The sequence below is a fragment of the Suricata suricatta genome, chromosome 8 (genome assembly GCF_006229205.1).
Source record: "Suricata suricatta isolate VVHF042 chromosome 8, meerkat_22Aug2017_6uvM2_HiC, whole genome shotgun sequence".
Taxonomy (NCBI): Eukaryota; Metazoa; Chordata; class Mammalia; order Carnivora; family Herpestidae; genus Suricata; species Suricata suricatta.
The window spans coordinates 42,604,077-42,625,698 of NC_043707.1; the positions used below are offsets into that span (position 1 = coordinate 42,604,077).

A 21,622-nucleotide genomic window follows, 5' to 3' on the forward strand; every position below is an offset into this window, starting at 1 on the left:
GGGTCATCTCTGGAGCGCTCTGGGGTTCTGATTTGCCTTTGTCTGGATCGCGCCTTGAGGTGTGTTGGACTTTTACTAAACTGCTGAAATTAGAAGAGATCTGGGGGGAGGGGGCGTCCAAGATTAGTTGTCACCTGAGTTAATAGTGTGCTGGTCCTTGGAATAATGAATGCCCCCCCCCCCCACCTAGGAGGTCCCCAGTCTCATCACACCAGGGAATGTGGGGTCCTCGGACAGCTACTATGGGCAAAGACACACATATCGTCTTAACCTTATTTAAAAAAATGCCAGTTAGTTTACCCACAAAAAATGGGATTATTGGGGAAGAAAAGGGAAGTGCAACGTGGGAGAAACAAGCTGAGGCAAAACCATAAGGCACGTCCAGAGAATAAAAGAGGAGGTTCCTGTGTGTGTTTGTTTGTTTTGCTGTTTTGTTTTGTTTTGAGGAAAGGGGTCAATTTAGAGGCTTTTCTAGAAGTCCATTGGAGTAAATGGGGTTTGTATTGCACTGGCTGCTCCCTGGGTGGGTAAGGATAGTATTTCTTACTCTGGCCAGGTTAGTAAAGTAGGATCCATGTGCAATGTCAGGTCCCTGCAAAGTCAATCAGTGACCTCCCCTTGGGGCAGCAATGACCAGGAGGAGTGGGGCGCAGGTGCTCCCATGCCAGACAGTCCCTACTGCATTTTATCGAGGTTTCAGTGATGGATTTTCTCAGTCTCCCAGAGCCTCCAGGAGGGAAGGTGGCCTGTTGACATCTCCGTCTTAGTCTGATGAGATCCTTTCTGGGGCTTTTCACCCACAGAACTGTCACCAAAAAAAATGTTTTTCTAAGCCACTATAATGGCAAGGTGGGACCATAGCGATAGAAAGCCCATGTCAAGTGTCTAGCTCATCCCGTCAGCATAGTAAGAGGTGCAGATGGAATAAATCATGTGTAAGTTCTGCAGGGTGTGTCTTAGGCTGTCAGGTCAAGGGTTGGTTTTATGTGGTGAGGTGTGAGGTACCAGCTGATGTGAGGTGGGCCTGGAGTGAAAGGTCCAGAAGGATTCTTGATCTCAGGTCCAAATCTCACTGGTTTGTGAGTTGAGCCCAGAGTCAGGCTTTGTGCTGACAGGGGTGACCCTACTGGGATTCTCTTTCTCCAAAAAATAAATAAAGTTAAAAAAAAAAACAGGGAAGGAATTCATGTGACGTTTTTGGTGCAAACAGGTGTTTATAAAAAGCACAGGACAGGACAGGGGACAGGAAGAGCTGACTGGGATTGTGAGGTGTGACTGCTTATATACTTTTAATTTAGGGTAGGGGCCTAGGGGGGCATGGAGCGAACTGCAGTTTCCCACAGGAGTCTCATGTGTTCAGGAAGCCTTCCGGGACCCTGGAGCTCTGTTCCTCCTCAAGCGAGGGCTACTGTTTGCCTCCCGCAGGGCAGGAACATGCAGGCACAGGGGAGCTCCTGAGGCAGGTCCGTCCCCCTTGGCCTGTCCTGTCACAGGCACTGCCCCGTGGGCTGCAAGGTGTGAGGAAACTGAACTTCATCTATATCTCTTTTGCCTTTGCTCTCCTCATCACCTGCCTTTTCTTTCTCTCCATTAAAAAAATTTTTTTATGGCTTATTTTTTTTAAGATAGAGAGAGACAGAGCATGAGTTGGGGAGGAGTAGAGAGAGAGGAAGACAGCAGAATCCGTACGGGCTCCAGGCTCCGAGCTGTCAGCACAGAACCCAACGCGGGGCTCGAACCATGAACCAAGAAATCATGACCTGAACGGAAGTTGGACGCTCAACTGACTGAGCCAGGCACCCCTCTTTCTTTACATTCTTTTTTGTAGGATTCATATTCTGTTCCCTACTCAGGCTCAGCAAGCTCTTATACAACATGGAAGCCATTGGTGGTCATGCAGATGGACTGTTCACTTTTCAAGAGGAAGCTGTGTCCCTTCACATGGAGGGGAAGGACAGAACTCACAAAAGGTTAAATATCAAGAACCTCCTCTCACGGGTATGTTTTTGTTGCATGAGTTCTGTTAAGGCACAGAGCTACTTCTCAACATGCCACAAAGAGCAAAATGCAAGCATGGCTTTAGGGCTTCCCCCTAACGTGACCTGTGACTGCATCCTGAGCAGACCTGAGGTTTATGGGTGTCACATGCCGTTGCTTTCCTCAATGTTATGTACACAAAATGAACTTTGTAGAAGCACCAAGTTCTCATGGGTTACTGATGATAGGACCAGGCCCATAAGCGCAGGGCTGGAGGCAGCATCGCCCAGATGCTGGAATCATCACTGGGCAGCACAGCCTCGCTCTGGGCTCTGCCTCCTAACTATTTACAGACTAGTCATCCATTCTGCGGATTGGGCCAGTGAGTTCCTCGGCTGACAGCCAAAGGCACTCATGGAAAGCCTGAAACAACCAAGTGTGACAACACACGTGGAGTCACTGCATCTACCATGAAAGTAGGGCTGTATCTGCCTCAGGTGTGAGTCTTTGTTGGATCTTTTCGTTGCCAGAGGTGGTGGTGGTGGTGGTGGTGAGGATAGTGTTTGAGGGTTTCCTTGTTGTTGCTGAGTTAATTGTGTAACTCTTTCCAGGAAATAATTGTGGAATGATAGCTTTGTGTTAAGTCCTGGAAGGCAGAGGGACATAACTAAGGACTCTTCCTGAGGAGTGTTTGCAGATCTCTGTGCCAACATTTGTGGAATGAATTCTATGGTTCTCAGTTAAAGATTCTCAAGATAAATCAATTTTATTCATGCCTTTGGGTCAAAGTTAGAGAGCGCTATCTTGAAACTGTGGTCTGCAGCCCGCTTGCATCAGAGTCACCAGGGTATTGCTGTAAGAAATGCAGATTCTGGGGCCCTGCACCAACCACGTCCCTTGGGCTTAGAGCCCAGGTAGTAGCTTTTGTGATCCCCACTGGGGATCTGGGAACCACTGTTTTAGACTGGGGAATCTTACCCAAAGACAAGGAAGGCCAAACTTCTTCCTTGACTGTAAAGACTTAAAACACTAGATGGTGCACCTACTTGGGGACAGTGTGTCTTTCCTAGTCTCACACACGTGGCCTAGAGACTGGTGCCCAAATCAGAAATGAAGCAGGTGAAGAAAAATGTTTTATTTCTTTATACACATTTACTTTCATAGCCACCAAAAGTACTATGTTGCATTTCCTCTAACAGACCCTGTCCACCAGGTATGTTGCCCAAAACATCTCGCTCTAGCAACATATAGGAGTATCTGGGGTGCATGTACCCACACGGGCACACATCCGAAAGCACTGTGAAGACACAGATGAGGCTTTCACACACCTGGGAGCCTCTCAGGTGCCCCTTAAATACGGTCACTGTGTTGTCTTTCAAAGGACTTTCAATGCGCTTAGTCTGCGCACGAGTCCCAGGTCCCCAGAGAGGAGTTAGTTAAAGGGGACAGAGTAATTAGGGTAAGGCCATTGCCACACCTTGGAGACCATACATTAGAAACAGGAGGTGCCAGGCTGAGCGGGACATGGCATGTGGGAAGCCACCACTTTGGCTACGTGGATTCAAAGCACTCAGGTGCTGCAGTGTAGACTGATGCACAACCCCGGTGGCCCAGCTGAGCTGCCCTGGGAGCAGAGCCGGCTGAGCCCGCTGTCCCTCAGGGCACTGCGGTCACTCTGTGTGCTTTAGTCCTGCTGTGGAGTCCCTGTGTGGGGACCACGTGTCCCATCCTGAAGAAGCAGGGTCCTGTTTCCCTTGGGTGGCCAGCTGAGGACGGGCACTGATGCGAGGAGAGGCTGTTGCTAGTAGCAGTCCGCTGTGGCGTCTAGAGCAGTGTCCCCAGACCTTGGACACATGTGCTTGTTGTGCTCAGGGCTGGGCCGAGCGCCTCCGGCTGATGGTGCTCTGGTGGTGGTCCTGCACCCCAGGGGGGCTCTCTGCTGTTCCCCCTCCTGCACTGGCCCTGCCTCTGGCTCCTTCTGGGCCCTCCAGCAGGTGTGGAGCAGGGGCCCAGATCTCCTAGCAGACTGGGAGCTGCACCCTAGGGGCGGGGGCCCCTCCTTCCTGCTGCTTGAAGGACCTCTGCAGGTCCCTCCTCCTGCGTGGCTCCCGGAAGACAAGGGTCACCAGACTGGAGTGCCTGGCGGAGCCCTCAGGGACTTCACCTGGAGACCAAAATGCAACAGGGTGAGAGTCCATCATCAGCCCTGCTGGTGGTTACCTGAGCTGCAGTGAGTGCTGGGCGGTGACAGAGCCAGGAGCTCATGACAGCCTGTCAGGAGGATGGGCTGGGGGAGGGGCTGCCATCCTGAGGAGCCTCTGCTGCCACCAAGGTAGAGGGAAAGCTTCCCCACCCCCTCGGGTGGTGCTGTCCCTGCTCGGAGCTGCTACACACACAGTGTCCAGACCCCAGACTCCCTCTATGGAGCCCGTTCACTCCCCAGGTCACTGGGAGCAAAATGATGGCTTCCATGACCTCCCAGGAGCAGACATGCTTAGCATGAAACTTGCACATGTAGAAACTGTCTGTTGTAGGAAGGAGGGGACATTGTGCAGAGAAGTCCCCTGTGAAGTTCATGTTCAGCTCACTAATGAGGAAAGGGAGGGGCCACATCAGGGAGCTCAGAGGTCCCCCAAGTCCAGTGCCACCTCCTACAGGTGAGGGGTGTGGGCTCCTGGAGACTGAAGGGCGAGCCACAGCCGCAGGGCTGGTTGGTTGGTGACAATCTGGGGATGAGAACCCAGCCCTGGGCCCTTTCCATTGGTCTCTCGGAAGTGCGGAGGAAACTTCCAAACTAGGGGAAGCCAGTGGGTGAGCGGGTAGTTGGGTTACCTTTGCTGGGACAGGAATAAGGCTTTACAGAGGCCATCTTGTAACTGTTCTTCTAAAGAGGCTCAGGAAAGAAAGGAATCATCAGAGAAAAACAAAAGGGAATTAGCCAGAAAAGAAAAGAGAAAAAAAAGAAGGGAAGGTGGAGTCATGGCCCTACCCATTTTCACACTGTGGGATCAGCATTCTCTCAAGGAACATTCCTAGGAATAGGCCCCAACTGCTACTGGTAAAGCTTTGAAGGCCAAGTGAAAGGTTTAGTTTCTGATTTGCAAGCCATTTCCTACACTTCACGTGTTTCTTGGGCCTGTTAGCGAATGTGTTAGTGTAAGGAATGTGTTAGTATTTTACGTAAACCTACAGATTGTCTGCCATTTGGAGAAAGTGTGTCCCTTCAAGTTCTATTATTTATCATCAAATTCTCTTTTAGGTTGATAAGACCCAATGGTTTTCTTTGATATATCTTTTCCCAAAGTCGAATTGCTGTTCTCAGCCCAATAGAGGGTGGAGTGAACTCAACAGATTAGGTGGCGTCTTGTGGTTATTTTTCCTGAGATGGGAAGTGCTCCAGGAAACAGCAGACCCGGCCCCAGCACCCTTTCCCAGAAGCTCATTCAGAGGCGGACTCCCCATGTCCTCTGACCTTGACAATCAACTCACTTGCTTTCCTCGGACTCCTGACTTGGCCTACAGGAGGGAAGAAGTAGGGTGAGGAGACAGGGGGGTGACAATGTGACTGGGAACTGAGACGGGAGGGGAGGGGCTGGGTGGGGTGCTAGAAGGACACTTAATGAGGATCTGTGTCCTCCAAGTAGACATGAAATCTGGAAGGTCAGAGCAGGTTGGGGATCACCTGCAGACTCTGAAGACAGGTGGGGATGGATGTGGGCTGGGATCTGTGGCTCTGACTGGTGTAGGGGCCCCCTTACCTCCAAATTCGTCCTTGCCTTCTTCAACACGTCATGTGTCCTGGTCACTGAAACAACAAAACCGCCCAATAAGGCAGGGATCACTAGCTGGGCCCATGCCAGCCTTGGGTGTGTGTTTTGAAGCATGTCCTTCTGGCCGCTCAGCTCAGGCTGCTCCCATATGCCCCTCCCTTTGCATCCACAATCACTCATGGCACAGGAGGTTTGGGGACCTCACATCAGTGTGCCCCCTGCCCTAGTTTGTGCAGTCACCATCCATCCGCGGCACAACCCGCCCCCTATAATTTCCTCTCCTGTCTCTCAGCTCCGGGGCACCCACACTGGCTGAAGATGAACCGCTCCATGCTCTCCTTCTGCTGGTTGGCTGTCTTCAGACGCTCAGCCGTGCTCTGAAGGAGATTCTCCTTTGCAGACAGTTTGGTTCTCAGTTCCAAAAGTTCCCTTTTCATGGATTGTCCCTGAGGAAGAGAAACCGGCTCCATGACTGGGGTTAGAAGGCCTAAGCACCCCATGTTTTGTGGCTCTTCAAAATCAAAAATGGGATTCTATGACCTTCTCAACTACTTCTGGCCTGGGTTCTCTCCCTGAAAGCCTCTAAACCCCTCCAGCGGAGCCCCGCTTAGGGTGGGCTGGGACATGAGGATTCGGAAGGAACCCTGAGAACCTAGGGGCTCCCACATAGATGAACGCAGGCCTCCACTCCTGTTGCTGGAGAGAACCTGACAGGGCAGGACCGAATTCCCAGCAGTTGAACACGAAAGCGCCCGTTTAGTGCCGACATCACTTCTGGCATCACGAATAGTACTTGCCTGTTGGGAACGTGAAGCTCGAAGAGAGAGGGCTGCCCTGAGATGGTCTGAGATTTTGTAGATATTTGTACAACTTCAAGATGGCACCCCCCCACCCCCTCCCGGCACTGGCATAGTTGGGTCCCATAAGGTGTCAGTGGCATTAATCTGGCTTCAGAATCCAGGGTGGGGGGAGATGGAGAAACCATCCTGTCCAAGGTCCCAGCAAGCAGAGCCCAGGCCTCGTGTCTGAGGGCACCTGGCGGGGTGGGGGTAGGGCAGAAGCTGTGTGATGGGATGCAGTGGGCAGCTTCTGGAGGGTGGTCATCTCATGGTGACATTCTGTGTGACACTCTCTCATGCCACTGAACTTTTCAGCTCAGCCAAGTTCAGAAAGTGAAAGAAAGTGAACACTCATGGGCCTCCAGGGCTCTCCTGCTCCACCTGCCTCACAGTCCATTCCTCTGTCTTTGCTAGGGGTGGGAAGAAAAGGGATGTCATCAGAGCCGCACTGCAAGCAGCCAGCACAGATGACAAGTGTCCCTCGGGGACACTCCTCCAAGGAGCCTCTCTATCCCTACTCACTGTCCAGCTCCTGACCTTCAGAATCTGCGAGACTGAGGAGGTAGGTGACGTTTGGGGCAGAAGCAGGGAAGGATGCTACCACTCACCACGGTCCCGGCCGGCGCAGGGCTGGAGGGGCTCGGCAGAGCCGCTCGCCAGAACATGGTGAGGAGGGAGGCTGACTCCTCCAGCGTGTGCTGCAGGGCCTGGGCGCTGCTCCCAAGTTCATGGATGCCTTTGCTGCCTGGCACCTGGGAGAGGGGGTGAGATGGTCCCAGATGTCACCGGGGCCCGGTGATCACTCTCTTCCGCCCCTCCCCACCCCAGCACTCAGGGCTCTCAGGCTTCCTTTGTGACTGAGGCACAGCCATGGGCCTGCTTGACCCTGTGAAAACCCTGTGCTAAACTGGAAGCCCAGGGTCTCCATCTTAGCAGTGACCTCCAACTTGCAAGAAGCATTAGATTCTGGCTTCCCTCATATGCTCTGTAGGCTTCCAGTCCTGATCCGAGCTCTCCGGTCTAAGGTCCTGGATTTTTGCACTGGCACTACTGTGCAAACCCTAAGTCACACCTTCCACTTTAGCTGGGCTGAACCATCTGTAGCGTCAAGGACTGAGGTGCTGTTCCCTTCACCTAGAGCAGCATCCTCCATCACCCAGAGGACCTGTGCCCCACCCACCCCCGCCCAGTGGTTCCTCTAGGACCCTGTGACTTTCCTCACCTTGGACAGTGGCCCCTCTGTGTTCATGCCCTCACAACTCAGAGGATGGCTTCTGACACTGAGCCCTGGCCCTCTGTTGTCCTTATTTACATGGACATGTGGCCTTCTCTCTGGGCTGGGGCCTCCTGGGGACAGGGCTGTCCCCGCATGTCCGTGCATCTCCAGTGGGTCAGACAGCACAGTAGCTGGTGTCTGTTCTCCGAGCTGGGAAGCACTGTGAGAAGGCTCCATGGCTGCCGTCTCCCCCCTTCCATGACATGGGGTCCATTTGGATGCAAATCTGGAATTCCCAGCCATTTGATTCAATGATTTTACTCTGCCCACGGATGGCGGTGAGCCAGTGTGACTGGATCAGATACTAGGTGATAAAGGGTGCTCAGGACAGCACCACATGTATGCCAAAGCTCAGCAGATACTCTACAGATGAGGATGGTAACGCTGCGCGGGTGCTTCTGTGGTTCTGAGAGGAAATATCGGTAAGAGCAGAGTTTATGGCAAAAATAGGGGGTGGAGAAGAAAGGCCTGGCTGGGGGTGGGGGGTGTCCAGCATGGGAGAAGGAGCTAAGATCAGAAGGAGGAGCACCTAAGACCTACAACATGATTACCTCTGTGCCCTGAGCTTCAAGGCCAGGGATGTTGCAGGCTGACCTCACGAGCGCTGCTATCTTTTTGACCAGCAGTTTGCCCTCCCCAATCTGCTGTCTTAGGGCACTGTAGTCATCAATGTGGCCAATGACATGGCGGCCGTGCTTATTGGCAAAGGAACCATCTGTGGCTTCCCCCTCTAGCTTGGGGGGGTTCTTCATTATTGGAGAAGCATCCAAACCCAGCTCTGAAAAACAAAACCATGGCAATGTATATTCCACAGTGATGAGCATATCCTCAGACTACTTCCTCTGGAAGAGCAACAAATAGTGAAGGAGGCCAGGAACAGGAAAGGCACTCTGGGAAAGTACAAGCAAGGTGTGAAGTCCATAGATTTCTGGGCTTGTATTTTATAATCTTTCTTACATCATCTCATAATGATAAAATTGCCATGGAGCCAATTTTATTCTCCTTGACAAATGAATATTCAGGAAAAATATTATTTTCATTAAAAAATGTTAATTTCTGGCAAAAAAGACACAAATAAAAAAGTTAAGCTGGACACAAAAAGCACTTTCAAGAAGGGAGGGATCACAGTGCAATGAAGCACAAGACAGCTATAGGAAAACCACAGGAGGAAGAATTCGGGCAAGAAAGGTGGCCACAGAAGGTGCAGTGAGCAGGGCTAAAGACCTTGGGACTCAGTGAGAAAAATCTCTCGAAACAGATAATTGTTACTTGCATTCATAAAATTTTCCATCATCAGTCCCTGAATCCTTCAGCTGCTATGCTTACCATTTGTCCTGTTGAAGACGGCGGTCTCGGAGCCAGGGAGCATGAGAGCGGGAGAATCCATGCCGACATCCCGGACTGGAGGGGAGGCGGCGGGGTCTAGGGTGCGAAGACAACCACAGTTCCCAGGGCCCGGGGACACACTCGGCAGCATGCGCATGCAGAGCCTGGTCCTCCCCGGTGGGGATCTAAGGCGGCGCGGCTCGCCGCTTACATAACTGTCACCCACAGACCATGAACACAAGCAATAGCAAACAAATCCCTTATTTTGGAACAAGAATGTGCTCTTTTAATGGAAGCATGTTCTGTGAGAAGCAATTTCTGGCTTGAAAAGTTATTAGGTACATTTTTTTAACCCATGTTCTGAATATAATTTTGTATGCAATGTCTAATACAATGTCTTGTAACTAAACCTAAATAGGCATACATATATGTAGTGTATGTGTTAAAAAAAATACTGAATCAAAGAATGAATGGAGTTATGGGCGATTAAACTCAGCATTCCAACCCCCATTCTGACGCATCAGTGCTGGGAACAGTGTAGTAGGATGAGAAAAGAGACAGAAGTCATGATGGGGTAGGGATGCCCTCCCTGAGACAAGGCAGTGGAGGAACCAGAAGATCTCACAGAGGAGACGGGAACAATCCTGCTCAGGCTGAGCCTGATCTCCAGCTCGGGCCTCTGTAGAGGCCGAGGAGCAGGAGCCAGAGGCACTGAGCCCAGGCTGGTGGTTTGGGGATGCAGTGAGAGGGGAGAGCCCAGTAGGGGGGCAGAGGGGGAGATGTAACTGAACTCTACAAGCATCACGGCAGCCACCTATTGTACCAAGCCATTTCTACAGGCCATGCATGATGCTCACAATCCAAGAAACACTTTCTTATTTAATGGCCACAACACATGATCTTGGAAGCATCATCTGCATTTGACAGATGAGGTCACTGTCTAATCAATGAAAATCTAGCAGAATCAGGCAGTGGTGGGGGGATAAGGATTAACATGTCCCAGGAAGAGACGGCATGAAAGTTTGAAAGGTCAGCTTCAGATAACCCAGAGCAGAAATGGCTTCTATTAGAATACAATGGAAAATACACCATGGAGGGGAGAGGAGATGGTGAATGAAATGGTGCATCACAAGGAAAGAAAGAAGAGGAAGATGAAATGAATGTGCCAAGATGGGGAGAGGCAGTATTAACACTCAACTGGGGGAAGAAATGGATGAAGGGCATTGAGAAAAGGGAGAGAGCTGGTGAGATGTATCTGGAAGGGCAGACACGGCGGAGAGGTGGATGACAGCCACTGCCCGCCCCCCACCACTTTCCCACAGCCAGGACTGCCTCGAGGGTGGGACATTTTCTGTCCAGCCTAATTCCTGTCAAATTAGGGAATGGGACACCAGGCTAGGGATCTAGGAAGCCCAGCGATACTGAGACTGCGTGTCGTGAGGAAGGACAGAGGCTGGAAATCAACACATCTGGTTGGAATCCTGCATCGGTCTCAGCTACTGCCGACACCTTAGTGTACCAGTTAACGTCTCAAAGCTGGGGTTTTTCCACGTGAAATAGAGAGTAAAGTCTCCCCTACCTCGGGCAAAATTATTTAAAAAATTGTTTGAAAACTCATGGTAAACTTTAAAAGATACAAGGAATCAATGGTAACACACACAGCTGTAACTGCTGAGTGATTCTTACTGTCCCAGGCACTTGCAAATTATGTCATTTAATGCTTCAAATGATTTATATATGACCATCATCCTCACCTTGAAGATGAGGAAACTGAAGGCTTCAGTATGTGGGGACTTAAAACACCCTGCCTAAGGCAAACAACCTATATGTGGCAAACTCGGAAGCTGGTGCCAGGTGTGACCCTAAATCCCATGCTCTTACGCGAGGCTGTAGATTGAAGCACCTTGATTTCACCCTGACCTTAAGGGGTGCGGAAGAGGTAAGATGGTCCTGTCCCTTTCACTGTAGACATCCTGGTGACCGCCCCACCGGCTGCCTACTTCCTGGTCCCCTTTTCCTTCCTACCTTGGAAGGGCGGCTGCTTGTTTCCGGGGTCCTCCTGGTTGGCAGGGGAGGGGCCGAGGCGGGCTTGGCTTGCCCCGCCATCCAGCTGCTGTTCCAGCTGCAGCCGCAGACAGTTGTTCACCTGGATGCTCTTCTCCAGCTGCCCCCGCAAAGCTCGGATCTCTGCCACCAGGTGGCTCAAGTCACTGCTCAAAGGGACCTGGTGGCAGGCATCCCAGGTGGACGCTGAGAGAAGAGAGAGGAGGGGTCCGGTGGCACCGAGTCAGGCATTTCCAAACATTTGTCAGAATGCTACTCTGGGATGTTCCTTTCTGCTCAGGACCCCGCTGTCATCTCGGTGTCCGGGACAACACATCTGGGAGGGAGCTGTCACGTTTCCTGTGTGGGGCCTGGCACACCCTGAGATACCGCACACTGGATTTCCCTGAGGGTCCCGTGACCCACGCCCCACGCTCCACGTGCATCTAGAGAACCTTTGAGCAGCAGATGAAATCAAGCCTGTTTATTCACCTCCATAGTGACCCTCGCCCTACAGGCCAGAGGGGCAGGGTCTTCCAAGATAGGGTGCCAACACTGGATAGAGAAGGGCAGTGGCTGAGGCAGAAGGCAATCTGATGGCCTCCACACTTAGGAGTGACCGCAGGGAGGATGGTGAGCAGGGGGGTGGGAGGGATGGGGGCAGGACTTTGGCAGCATGTAGGAACAGGAGTCCCCACCACAGGCCCAGGGTCACAATTCACTGACTTGTTCGACTTCTCCATGTTTTGTTCAACCTCCATTTACCACACATAGTCTGTCTCTCCATACTGGGGATGAAGAGAGCTGAGAAATATTCTACAAGACCACACTCTCTTATCGGAAACTTTGAAGCCAGATAGATTTCAAAAAGTAGACTTCGTTTTGGTGTTTAGGAAGGGAATAGGATTCATATACCATAGATCATATAGCACATGCACCCAGGTGCATCTGGGCCACAGGCCTTAGTCAAACACATTCCTATCTCTGAGATGAGCTAGGGGAATATTCTCACTGAGTGGGATGAGTAAAGGCTTTGAATACCCATTTGGTCAGTTCAGACAGATTTTGTGAAAGTTCAATTCACAGCTCTCACTGGATTGCAGAATTAAGGATAAGTTATGGGGATTTAGTGGTAGTGGCTTGAAATGACTCCTAAAACACCCATAAAAAGGGAGAATGGCATGAAATCGGGTGTGGTCAGGATGGTGTGGTTTCCAGATACTAACTCCGAAGTCCCATGAAGCTCCTTCCTGTCTTTCTTTCCCTAAATTCTCACAAAGTTGTGCTTATTTTTAAAAGATATTGTCCATCTATCCATTCCTCTTTATCTTCCCCAAAGCACCTTAGATCAGACCCTCATCACGTATGTGCCCAGATGATCACTGCACCCATTCAGTAGGTTTCCCTGATTCTACTGTCTCCCAACTCCAGTGTGTCCCTACCTCATCTGAGAGTTCTGTTCCCATCCCACACCTATTTTGCTTGGAAAAAACACACTCCTTTCCCAATGTCTGCTGTAGAATGCAAACTTCTGTCCTATCTTGTAGGTCTTCCATACACCGGCAGCTCTCACATCAACTGACCTGACTTCTCACACTCCCTAATACAAAGCTCTCCATCGGCAGGTTGGACCCGATGCTCCCACAGGTGCACACAAACTATTCTTTCAGCCTATGGGGCCCCTGATATGTCTACACGTGCTGGTTCACCTTCTCATCAACAAACTAGGAAATTCAATCAGGTTTGATGAAAATTCAGACTTGGCTGAATATTGAAAATTCCATATTGCTTAAAGACTTTTAAAACACATAATCAAAACAACTCAGAATTAAAAGGCTTAGAAAGCCAACATCCTATCCAACGCAAGAGCTGCTTCTATGGGATCTTTGACAAATCATCCTTTTCTATTTAAAGGAGCTTGGATGGGAAGCTTATTCCTTCACAAACTAGCAATTCCATCACCAGAAGGCTCTAGTAGTAAGAAAGCATAATTATGTAAATCCAGATTCCACTGCCTTTCACCCTTTGAACCTTGTTAAGCCCTCTGAAGGGGCACCAAACACATCAGCTCTTTTTCAACTGAGAGTTCTCCAAATATTTAAAGCCAGTTCTTATCTCTTTGTGATCTTTTCAGGCCTAAAATTGTTTTGTGTCTTCAACCAGTTCAATATTTCTGGTCCCTTGGTATGGTGGCTCCTGTCTTCACTGTGTTCCCTGATTTGTCAATGTCCCTTTTACAAGATGAAACCCCATAATCTAACAATAATCTTGACATGGTATCTCCATATGGAGTCTTACGTACTCTTACAGTACAATACTGGGGTCTCGGGTTGAGTTGGCTTTTGTAGCAACCTTGACCTACAAGTTCCTTGTCTAGATGGGTTTCTACCTAACTCCCCATCTTCAAGCCCATGAATGGCTAAAGAGCCAGGCTTCCCTGTTCTGAACTTCTACCACTGATATTTTTAATCAAGTTCAGGCTCATTTTTTAATTTAATCTTTTCCAAATTTCATCATATTGACATTAGTCCTCTGTTCCAGACTGGTTGGGTTTATTAACTTGATGTTTAGAATACCTCGTCCCACTTGAAGAACAATGGGGAAATAGAAGGAGATTCTCAAACAGTAGATTAGCATTTTAAAAGCAGGTGGCAGAAGTCCTTGATAAAACAGTTTAAAATTTAAATCCAGGTTTGAAGTCCAGGTCCTATTAGTGATATTTCTGTAAATGTTTTTGGGATCTTTTAATTTTCTCCCTGGGGAAGGGATCATAGTGGGGACAGTTTTCCTGGTGTACTGGCTGCATGGGTGGTCAGTATGTGTTAGTCACACTATTTAAGACCTTCTCACATGATAGTGCCATCAGGGCAGTTCTTTGAATTAAAAAAAAAAAATCACTATATAACCTGGACTTTGATCAACTTTTCCCTGGCCATCTTGGATTCTTGTGACCTACATTTAAGGATGTCTCAGCTGGATCTTACTCCTGTTACCAACCTCTGGGCTTTGTGCCTAAGAAATCCCCTCTCTTCCTACTGGGCACCCCAGGCCTGGCTGGGAATTTCCGAGGCAGAGCCCTGTAGCTTTCCAGAACCTGACAACTCCCAGGGTAAAGACCTCACTGGGATTCTAAGCAGGGGCAGGAAGCTCATGGGGTGGGGGAGTTGGAGTGGGGCACATACCTTGTGGCCCCTTCTTGGGATTGCCACAAAGTGCCTCGTAGATCTGTAGCTCTGACTGGAGGGAGCGGAAGAGCTGCTGTTTCTCTTCACATTGTTGCTGCAGGAGGGCCAGCTTGTGTTGCAGCCTGCAGGGGAGAGGAGAGGCGAGGGCCCACTGAGGTGCCGGGGCTCCGCGGCCCCTCCAGGGCAACCAGCCATCGACCAGCCTTTGCATCAAGTGTTGTGGCCCTAGATGTCAACCCTGGGGTCATGAAGACCATTGCTTTCACTTTACAGATGTGGAAACAAGAGGCTTTGCTTGAAGTCTCGTTGGCGAGGAGCAGACACACACACTGGGTATTCTCACTGCCCCCATGGTGCTCTTTTCAGGCAGTTATGGGGTTCACAGCGAGGACCGACATGATGGCTAGTGTGGATGCTTCGTACATTATGGTGAAACTAATACCCTTAAACTAACTGGAAGGAAGAGAACATTCTTTCCCCAGCATCTGATCTGCTGAAGCCTTCTAAAACAGGGTTTTCCTTTTCCAACTTCGGATTGAAAAAGGCATTCCCAGAGAAGGCCTTCCCTCTGCTCAGAGTCCCCCATAAATCAGGAAGAGCAGAGGGGAAACAGAGTTCTAAAAGGCGCCAGTACCTGTCTTGCAAATATCCTTTCCTCTAAATTGGAAAATGGGGCACCCTTCCTTATCACTGGGCTCCTCCTTACCTGGAGTCTTTCTCTTGGAGGGATAGTCGTTCCTCCTGGAAATGCAAGATCTCCTGTTGCTTCTCCTTCAAGTCTTCCACAAGCTGCTGCCGCTCCCGCTTCTGGTGCTCCAGCTCCAGCTCCAGCTCTTGAAGCCGGGACCGAGAGGACAGCAGGGCCTCCCTCAGGCACTCCGTCTCCTGGGAGTGCTCTGGTGAGCAGAACACAGCGGTGTGCACACCGTGGGGCCAGAGGTCAGCAGGAAGGCGAGCCCAAGCTCACCCATCCCAACGTGCAGAACCAAGGTGACAGGAAGGCCATTACACCACAGGTGCCTCGGGGGCAGAGAGTGTTGGCTCACCACATCCACACACCCTGGGGACTGTGGAGCCTCCGCACTTGCAATGCCCTAGATCTTCTGATTTCATAAGGTCTACCTTGCTTCTAGACAAAATGCTCCGGTGTCTAACACTTACTTTTCTAAGACCCCACACCCTCTGCACTATAACCTGTTCTTGAATTTTGCCAAAGATCAACATCAAGATTCCTTGTCACAGTTTTCAGAATCTATTATATTCATCAACTTGAAAACAGGGACATCTGTTCTTTTCTGGGCTTGTGGCATCTCTCTGATCTGCAGGATTTCTCAGGGACCATTGGCAGGGACCATTGAGCATCAGGCTGCAGGTTCTGTCAGTCCTCTTGAGGGACATCCCAGGCCTGCTAGACTATATGTGCTAACATCTTAGCATCTTCCCCCTGGAGGTCTGTGCTAGCCTGTCCCGACATGTGATGGTGGCTTAGTAGTTGTGCCTCCTCTCTTATCTGTCAAGTCTTGTTCCTTCCCCATCTGTGACATTTCCCCTCACATCTTCCTGCTCTGAAGAGGCAAATTTAGAAATATCACTTGATGTGTCTTGTTCTACAAGCATTCTTTCATTCTGGGCTTAATCCTTTCTGAAACCATTCGTCCTGCTACTCAATAGATATTTGCAAAAATAAACATAATTTGTTATTAATAACATGTTGATTTGATCAAGTCAGTTAAGACTAAGGTCAGCTGCCCTCCCCTGCCCCCGGGTCACAGAGGCAATGACTCCCTTGGATGCCCATTGAATAGTGTTGGGAAAGCTTTGAAAGATGTTTTGCTCATGCCTCCAGACACTGAATCCTGAGGATTACTGAGCAGAGAGGAACCATGAGGGGAGGTGGCAAGGAGACAGCATGGCTGATCTGTACCGGGAGGGTCACATGGGGCTGCGGTAAGGTCTGGACAGGTACAATGGGCTTGGCTGGTATTCCGTCTCATAACTACTGAGTGTACCTGAGCATCTGTGGATCGCACAGGGTGGTGGAGACCCGAGACTCTGTGAGAGTGCTACATGTCTCCGGAGCCTAGGAGTGTGAGGGCCCGTGGCTGGGACCCCTCAGGAAGTAGCCCCTCCTGGACTGAGAAGAGCCATGGGACCTAGGGGTGGCGGATCTGGTGAGCGTTATGTCCACCTTCTTCTCTTGGCTTCTCCAGTTGGTGATTGTGTGGCCAGGGAGGAAAGGGACCTGGGAACGAGCACGGTTGGTGGTTTTTAGCACCCACCTCTGGAAACATGACTCAGCTGAGCCTGAAGCCTCCGGTTTTCTTCCTTAAGGACTCTGTTCTCATTGTAGAGCTGTGGTGTGGGTTCCAGGCTGGGACTGCAAAAACTGGAGGTGGCTCCTGTCCCGGAAAGTGTAAGCAGACAAGTCACACACATGGGTAACAGATGCGTTCACAAGTTACCTTTTCTGTAGCTTCTGTCCTAACCCAGCAGGAATGCCTGGGGACATGAGGCGTGGACCCAAAGCCTGATGGGCTGATTGCCTGGTTGCAGTGTGCCTGTCAGTCACCGGGCACCTGGCTGCCATCGCTCAGGAAGCTCTTGCCCCTAAATAGCTGCTGCCACGCTGTGGGCCGGACAGGAGGTGTGGGAGGTATGGCCTCCAAGTGACAAGAGCTTGGGAGCAGACTGTGGAGAGAAAAGCCACCATGCTAAGTGGCTGGGGGAGGACCCCCTGGCCTGGCCCCACCACTGGCCAATCCTGAGACAAGACACAGAGAGGTCAGCAGGTGGTTCTGGGAACAGATTCAGGGTGAGTCAGACACCCCATGGCCACTGTGTCAGTGCTGCCTGTGAGGAACGTTTTCGCTTAGCTTAGCTCAGGCCTGTCTGCAAAGGGAGGATCAAAGTACCCATGTCCCTGCCTTGCTGGACGGTCTGGAAGGAGCAAGGGGAGTGAAGCCCAGCATGGAGCCGTGAGCATGGGAGACTCAGCCCCAGGGCCCTGAAGCCCCCCACCGGCGACCAGAGATGGGCGTTTGGCCTCTCCTACCGTTCCCTCGGGCAGCGCAGCTGAGCCTGTGCTCCAGCTGCTCCCGCAGCCGGTCGTTGATGCAGATGGACTCCTCCAGGCGTTGGCGCAGATTCCGGATCTCTCCAAGGTGCTCCTCGAGCAGGTCGGCCCCTGCCGCCATCAGGGAAAGACGGAGATGGAGAATCTGGTCACTTGTGGGGTGCAGGTGGGGCTGGGCAAACACCCCCACGCTTCCACCACTGCACACTCTCTGTTGCAGGGCACTCAGGAGCACAGCCCCTTCGCTTAAAGAGGAAAGTGGGTTTCATACCCAGGACAGCCTGGCACTAAGAATGGGCCTCCTCCCACCTGGGGGTGAGTGAGACGGAGCTTTAAGTGCGGGTGTACAGTGACTGGTGTAGTCGGTAAGTGTGAGTTCCACACATTTAGAAAAACAGCTGAAGGGGTGCCTGGGTGGCTCAGTTGGTGGAGCCTCTGACTGGATATTGGCTTAGGTCATGATCTCATGGTCATGAGTTCAAGCTCCACGTGGGGGCAGGGAGGGAGGAGCTGTCAGCGCAGAGCCTGCTTGGGATTCTGTCTCCCTCTGTCTCTACCCCTCCCCAGCTCTCTCTCTCTCAAAATAAATAAATAAATAAATACTAAAAAAGAAAAGAAGTGAAGCATCTAGAAAGGTGTGGTGACGTCCTGAGTGTCAGTTTCTCTCCTGAGTGTGATAGGGAGGGCGTCACCCTACCCTGATAGGGCTCCTTGTACTGGCGCTCGACTGAACACTCGTTAACAAGGCACCGAGCCCTTCTTCCAGCCGAGGTAAAAGCACAGGGACATAAACTCATCCTGTGTGGTTAAGGACCTGACAGTGAGAGCACAAGGTGTGTTGTCCCTGACCCTCCCAGTCCCTGGCATAGCACAGAGGCCCTGGGTAGGTGGATGCACCTAGAAAGGTCCAACACTGGGGTGTGTGGGTGGCTCCGTTGGTTAAGGGTTCAACTTCGGCTCAGGTCATGATCTCATGGTTTGTGGGTTCAAGGCCCGCATCGGACTCTGTGCTGAGAGCTCAGAGCCTGGAGCCTGCCTTGGATTCTGTGTCTCCCTCTCTCTCTGCCCTTCCCACTTGTGCTCATGCAAACTCTCTCTCTCTCTCTAAAGTGAATAAACATTAAAAAAAGAAAGAAAGATCCAGCACCGAGAGGCCCTTTTTATTTTCATTTTTTAAATGTCAATTGTATTTTTGCTTTGTTTTGTTTTGTTTTGTTTTTTTCTAAGTAGTTTATTGTCAAATTGGTTTCCATACAACACCCAGTGCTCATCCCAACAAGTGAGAGGGTCCTTTTTTAAAGAATGCATGCATGTATGTATGTATATATGTATATATGTATGTATGTATGTATAAAGAGAGCATGCAGGTGACTGAGGGGCAGAAAGAGAATCCCATGAGGTGCAGAGAGAGAGGAGAAGAGAGAGGAAGAGAGAGCGTGCGAGAGAGTATAGAACCAGGAGCGGGGCTTGAGCTCACCCGATGCCGAGCGTGGGCAGAGAGGACCTTTTCATTTCCTCCCTACTCTGTGAGGCACAGACTAGAGGAGAAGTAAAAAAAAAATGCCTTTCGCCCAGGGAAGAGAGTGGCAGACTCTACATGAGAGTTTGTTCCATTGGCCGACCTGCTGGGCTCTGTGTTTACCTGTGGGTTTGGAGGTCAGCTGGCACACGGAGGAACCCGCGGACAGGTCACCTGCTCCGCTCCCTTTCTGAGGCCTCATCATATCCCACTGGTTGCTGCTGCCCAGGTAGCCAGGCTCCAGGATTCTGCCCAGTTCCGTGCTGCCTCTGGGAGGTGAGTGGGGCTGGGCAGGGTGGAGATAGTGGGAGGAACTGGCCTCTATCTGGTGGCCTGGCAGTGCAGCTGGGGATGCTGGATGGACGGTGCTGACGCCTGGGCAGGAAGAAACGCGAGTAAGGAACAGAGAATTGGAAGGGCAGGGCCAGCTGGGACATGTGGGATTGTCGAGAATGGACACTGAAGGGGACATGGGCGGTGTTGGAGATCTCTGTCTGTTGCAGAATACCAGTCAGATGAAGATACCCTAGAGGGTATACCTTCCTCCCAATGTGTTTGCCACCATGAGACACCAAGAGACAGAGGGTGGATCAAGCATCTTGGAAGTCACGAGTGTGCACAAAGGAAAAGTCCAGGGGCCCCACTCCTGGCTTCTGCTGTAATTCCTCATGATGGAGTCAAAGTCCAGCGGTAGAACTCAGTCCCCAACTTGGGATATGGCATATTCCTGTTCGAGGCTGTGCTCAATGCTAGTATCCCTGAGGGGCATGTAGGGCTTTCATTTCATAGGCTGATGCTTTCATAGATTTTAGCAAACCATTGGCTTTCGCCGGAGCCCAATCATCTCTGCTTCAATGTAAAAAGAATCCCAGCCTTTGGGAGATGCAGAGAGAGGTAGGTAGGGCTGTAGTTTGGGATATTCATATTCAGAAGAAAGCTTTTTTCGGGATCATCGGCATGGGCAGCGGAGTAAGAAGGTAGCATCACCCAAGCAAAGAGGAAGAGGTCATCATGGCCTCCAACCAAGCCAAAGTCCTCTGAGGGGTTAAGGGATTCACACTTGTCAATGTTTATCTCCATTTGTAAATGGTTCTCAAATTTGGCTACACACTAGAGTCACCTCGGAAATGCAAACTAATATACACGGATGCCTAGACCTCTGGAGACCTTGGCTTCACCGGTACAGCTTGTGCACTGGATGTTTTAGAAGCATCCCAGGTGATTCTAATGGGCAGCAAAGTTTGAGAAGTACTGTCATGGGTCTCTCTTTCCCCAGTTTACAAAATACTCCATGTTCATTAAGGAGTTAAAAAGAGGGGGATGAAAAAAGTCAGCATCTAAATCTTAGTTGGGATTCAGTAAAGATGTGGTTTCCTACTTCTTTCACCCCCTTTCCACCCCAGCCCGACACAAGGCAAAGGGGGAAATCAGGGGTTGCTGACAGCTTACTTTGTAACCAAGCTCATGGAAGGTTCTAAGTCTATGAGTACCGGTGAGCAGTATTTTCCTGTTCCAGGTTCCTCTGGCCACACAACACAGAGCACATGCCCTAGACCATGCAAAGACACCAGATAGATTCTAGCACAAGGAGATTTTTGCCCCATGGTGACCTGAGAAGCCGCCATGCACCACTGTCCACAGGAAGCTTGGTTCAAAGCAAATAAGGAACTGGTAAGCTGTGGTCCATCAGAGAGGACTGTACTTCAGGATGGAAAAGAAAGGGCTACAATCTTCCTCACCAACGCTGGTGGGGAAGCTTCTTCACCAAACTCTAGTCAATGGTTCAGATGAGACATGACTTTAACCCATATCAGCAGACCCTTTTTCATGCAAAGACGTCTCCTCTCTTTCCTTTTAGACAAAGACAAACTGACAAATATGGAAGGCAAAGGCAAAGAAAAGCTAGCGCACATTCTTGCCATTTTGACATAAGACAAGTCTGTTTTCCATTAATTTTTGGTTTCAGGACTGCTAAAATAACAATTTCTAGGTCAGAGACATCAGAACTGTCCATGGATCTCTGAAGAGAAAAAGAAAAGAAGCTACCAGACTTTCTTGAGTTTAGCTCAGCCACATGCTCTGAGTGGAACAGTAACAAAGCCATCCTGGGGAGCCTGGGTGGCTCAGTTGGTTAAGTGTCTGACTTCAGCTCAGGTCATGATCTTACAGTTTGTGGGTTCAGGCTCCGCATCAGGCTCTGTGCTGACAGCTAGCTCAGAGTCTGGAGCCTGTCTCCGGATTCTGTGTCTCCCTCTCTCTCTGACCCTCCCCTGCTCGCGCTGTTTCTGTCTCTCAAAAATAAATAAAAAACATTAAACAAATTAAAAAAACAAAAGAAAACAAACAAAGCCATCCTATGGGGCACCTGTGTAGCTTAGTTGGTTAAGCGTCTGACTCTTGACTTTGGCTCAGGTCATGATCTCACAATTCGTGGGGTCAAGCTCTGCGTTGGGCTCTGCATTGACAGTAGGGTGCCTGCTTGGGATTCTCTCTCTCCTCTCTCTGCCCTCCCCCCATCTCTCTCAAAATAAATAAACTTCAAAACCATCTTAGGCAGAGAAGGTGTAATTGGAAATATGGGACTAGGAGTGGAAGACATGGATTCAAGCCCATC

General features: G+C 50.5%; 1 protein-coding gene across 19 annotated transcripts in view; it reads right to left on the reverse strand.

The window, feature by feature from the left end:
• Positions 1–3,088: 3,088 nt before the first annotated feature.
• The window catches only part of LOC115299509 (myomegalin-like), a 180,838-nt gene continuing 162,304 nt past the window's right edge, over positions 3,089–21,622 (reverse strand). For 9 of the 19 annotated variants that reach the window (XM_029948898.1, XM_029948905.1, XM_029948899.1 and 6 more), the window contains 14 exons: positions 19,132–19,383; positions 17,469–17,600; positions 16,696–16,815; positions 15,123–15,312; positions 14,414–14,538; positions 11,214–11,438; positions 9,189–9,284; positions 8,414–8,640; positions 7,195–7,338; positions 6,055–6,193; positions 5,736–5,782; positions 5,467–5,493; positions 4,810–4,861; positions 3,089–4,141 (listed from right to left, as the gene is read on the reverse strand). In XM_029948898.1, the coding sequence (XP_029804758.1) occupies positions 3,996–4,141; positions 4,810–4,861; positions 5,467–5,493; positions 5,736–5,782; positions 6,055–6,193; positions 7,195–7,338; positions 8,414–8,640; positions 9,189–9,284; positions 11,214–11,438; positions 14,414–14,538; positions 15,123–15,312; positions 16,696–16,815; positions 17,469–17,600; positions 19,132–19,383 (1,922 nt within the window). In that variant the 3' untranslated portion in view covers positions 3,089–3,995. Of the gene's footprint in view, positions 4,142–4,809; positions 4,889–5,466; positions 5,494–5,735; positions 5,783–6,054; positions 6,194–7,194; positions 7,339–8,413; positions 8,641–9,188; positions 9,285–11,213; positions 11,439–14,413; positions 14,539–15,122; positions 15,313–16,695; positions 16,816–17,468; positions 17,601–19,131; positions 19,384–21,622 lie in introns of those variants that run through there. The other 10 variants (XM_029948906.1, XM_029948903.1, XM_029948896.1 and 7 more) reach the window with 5 other exon arrangements.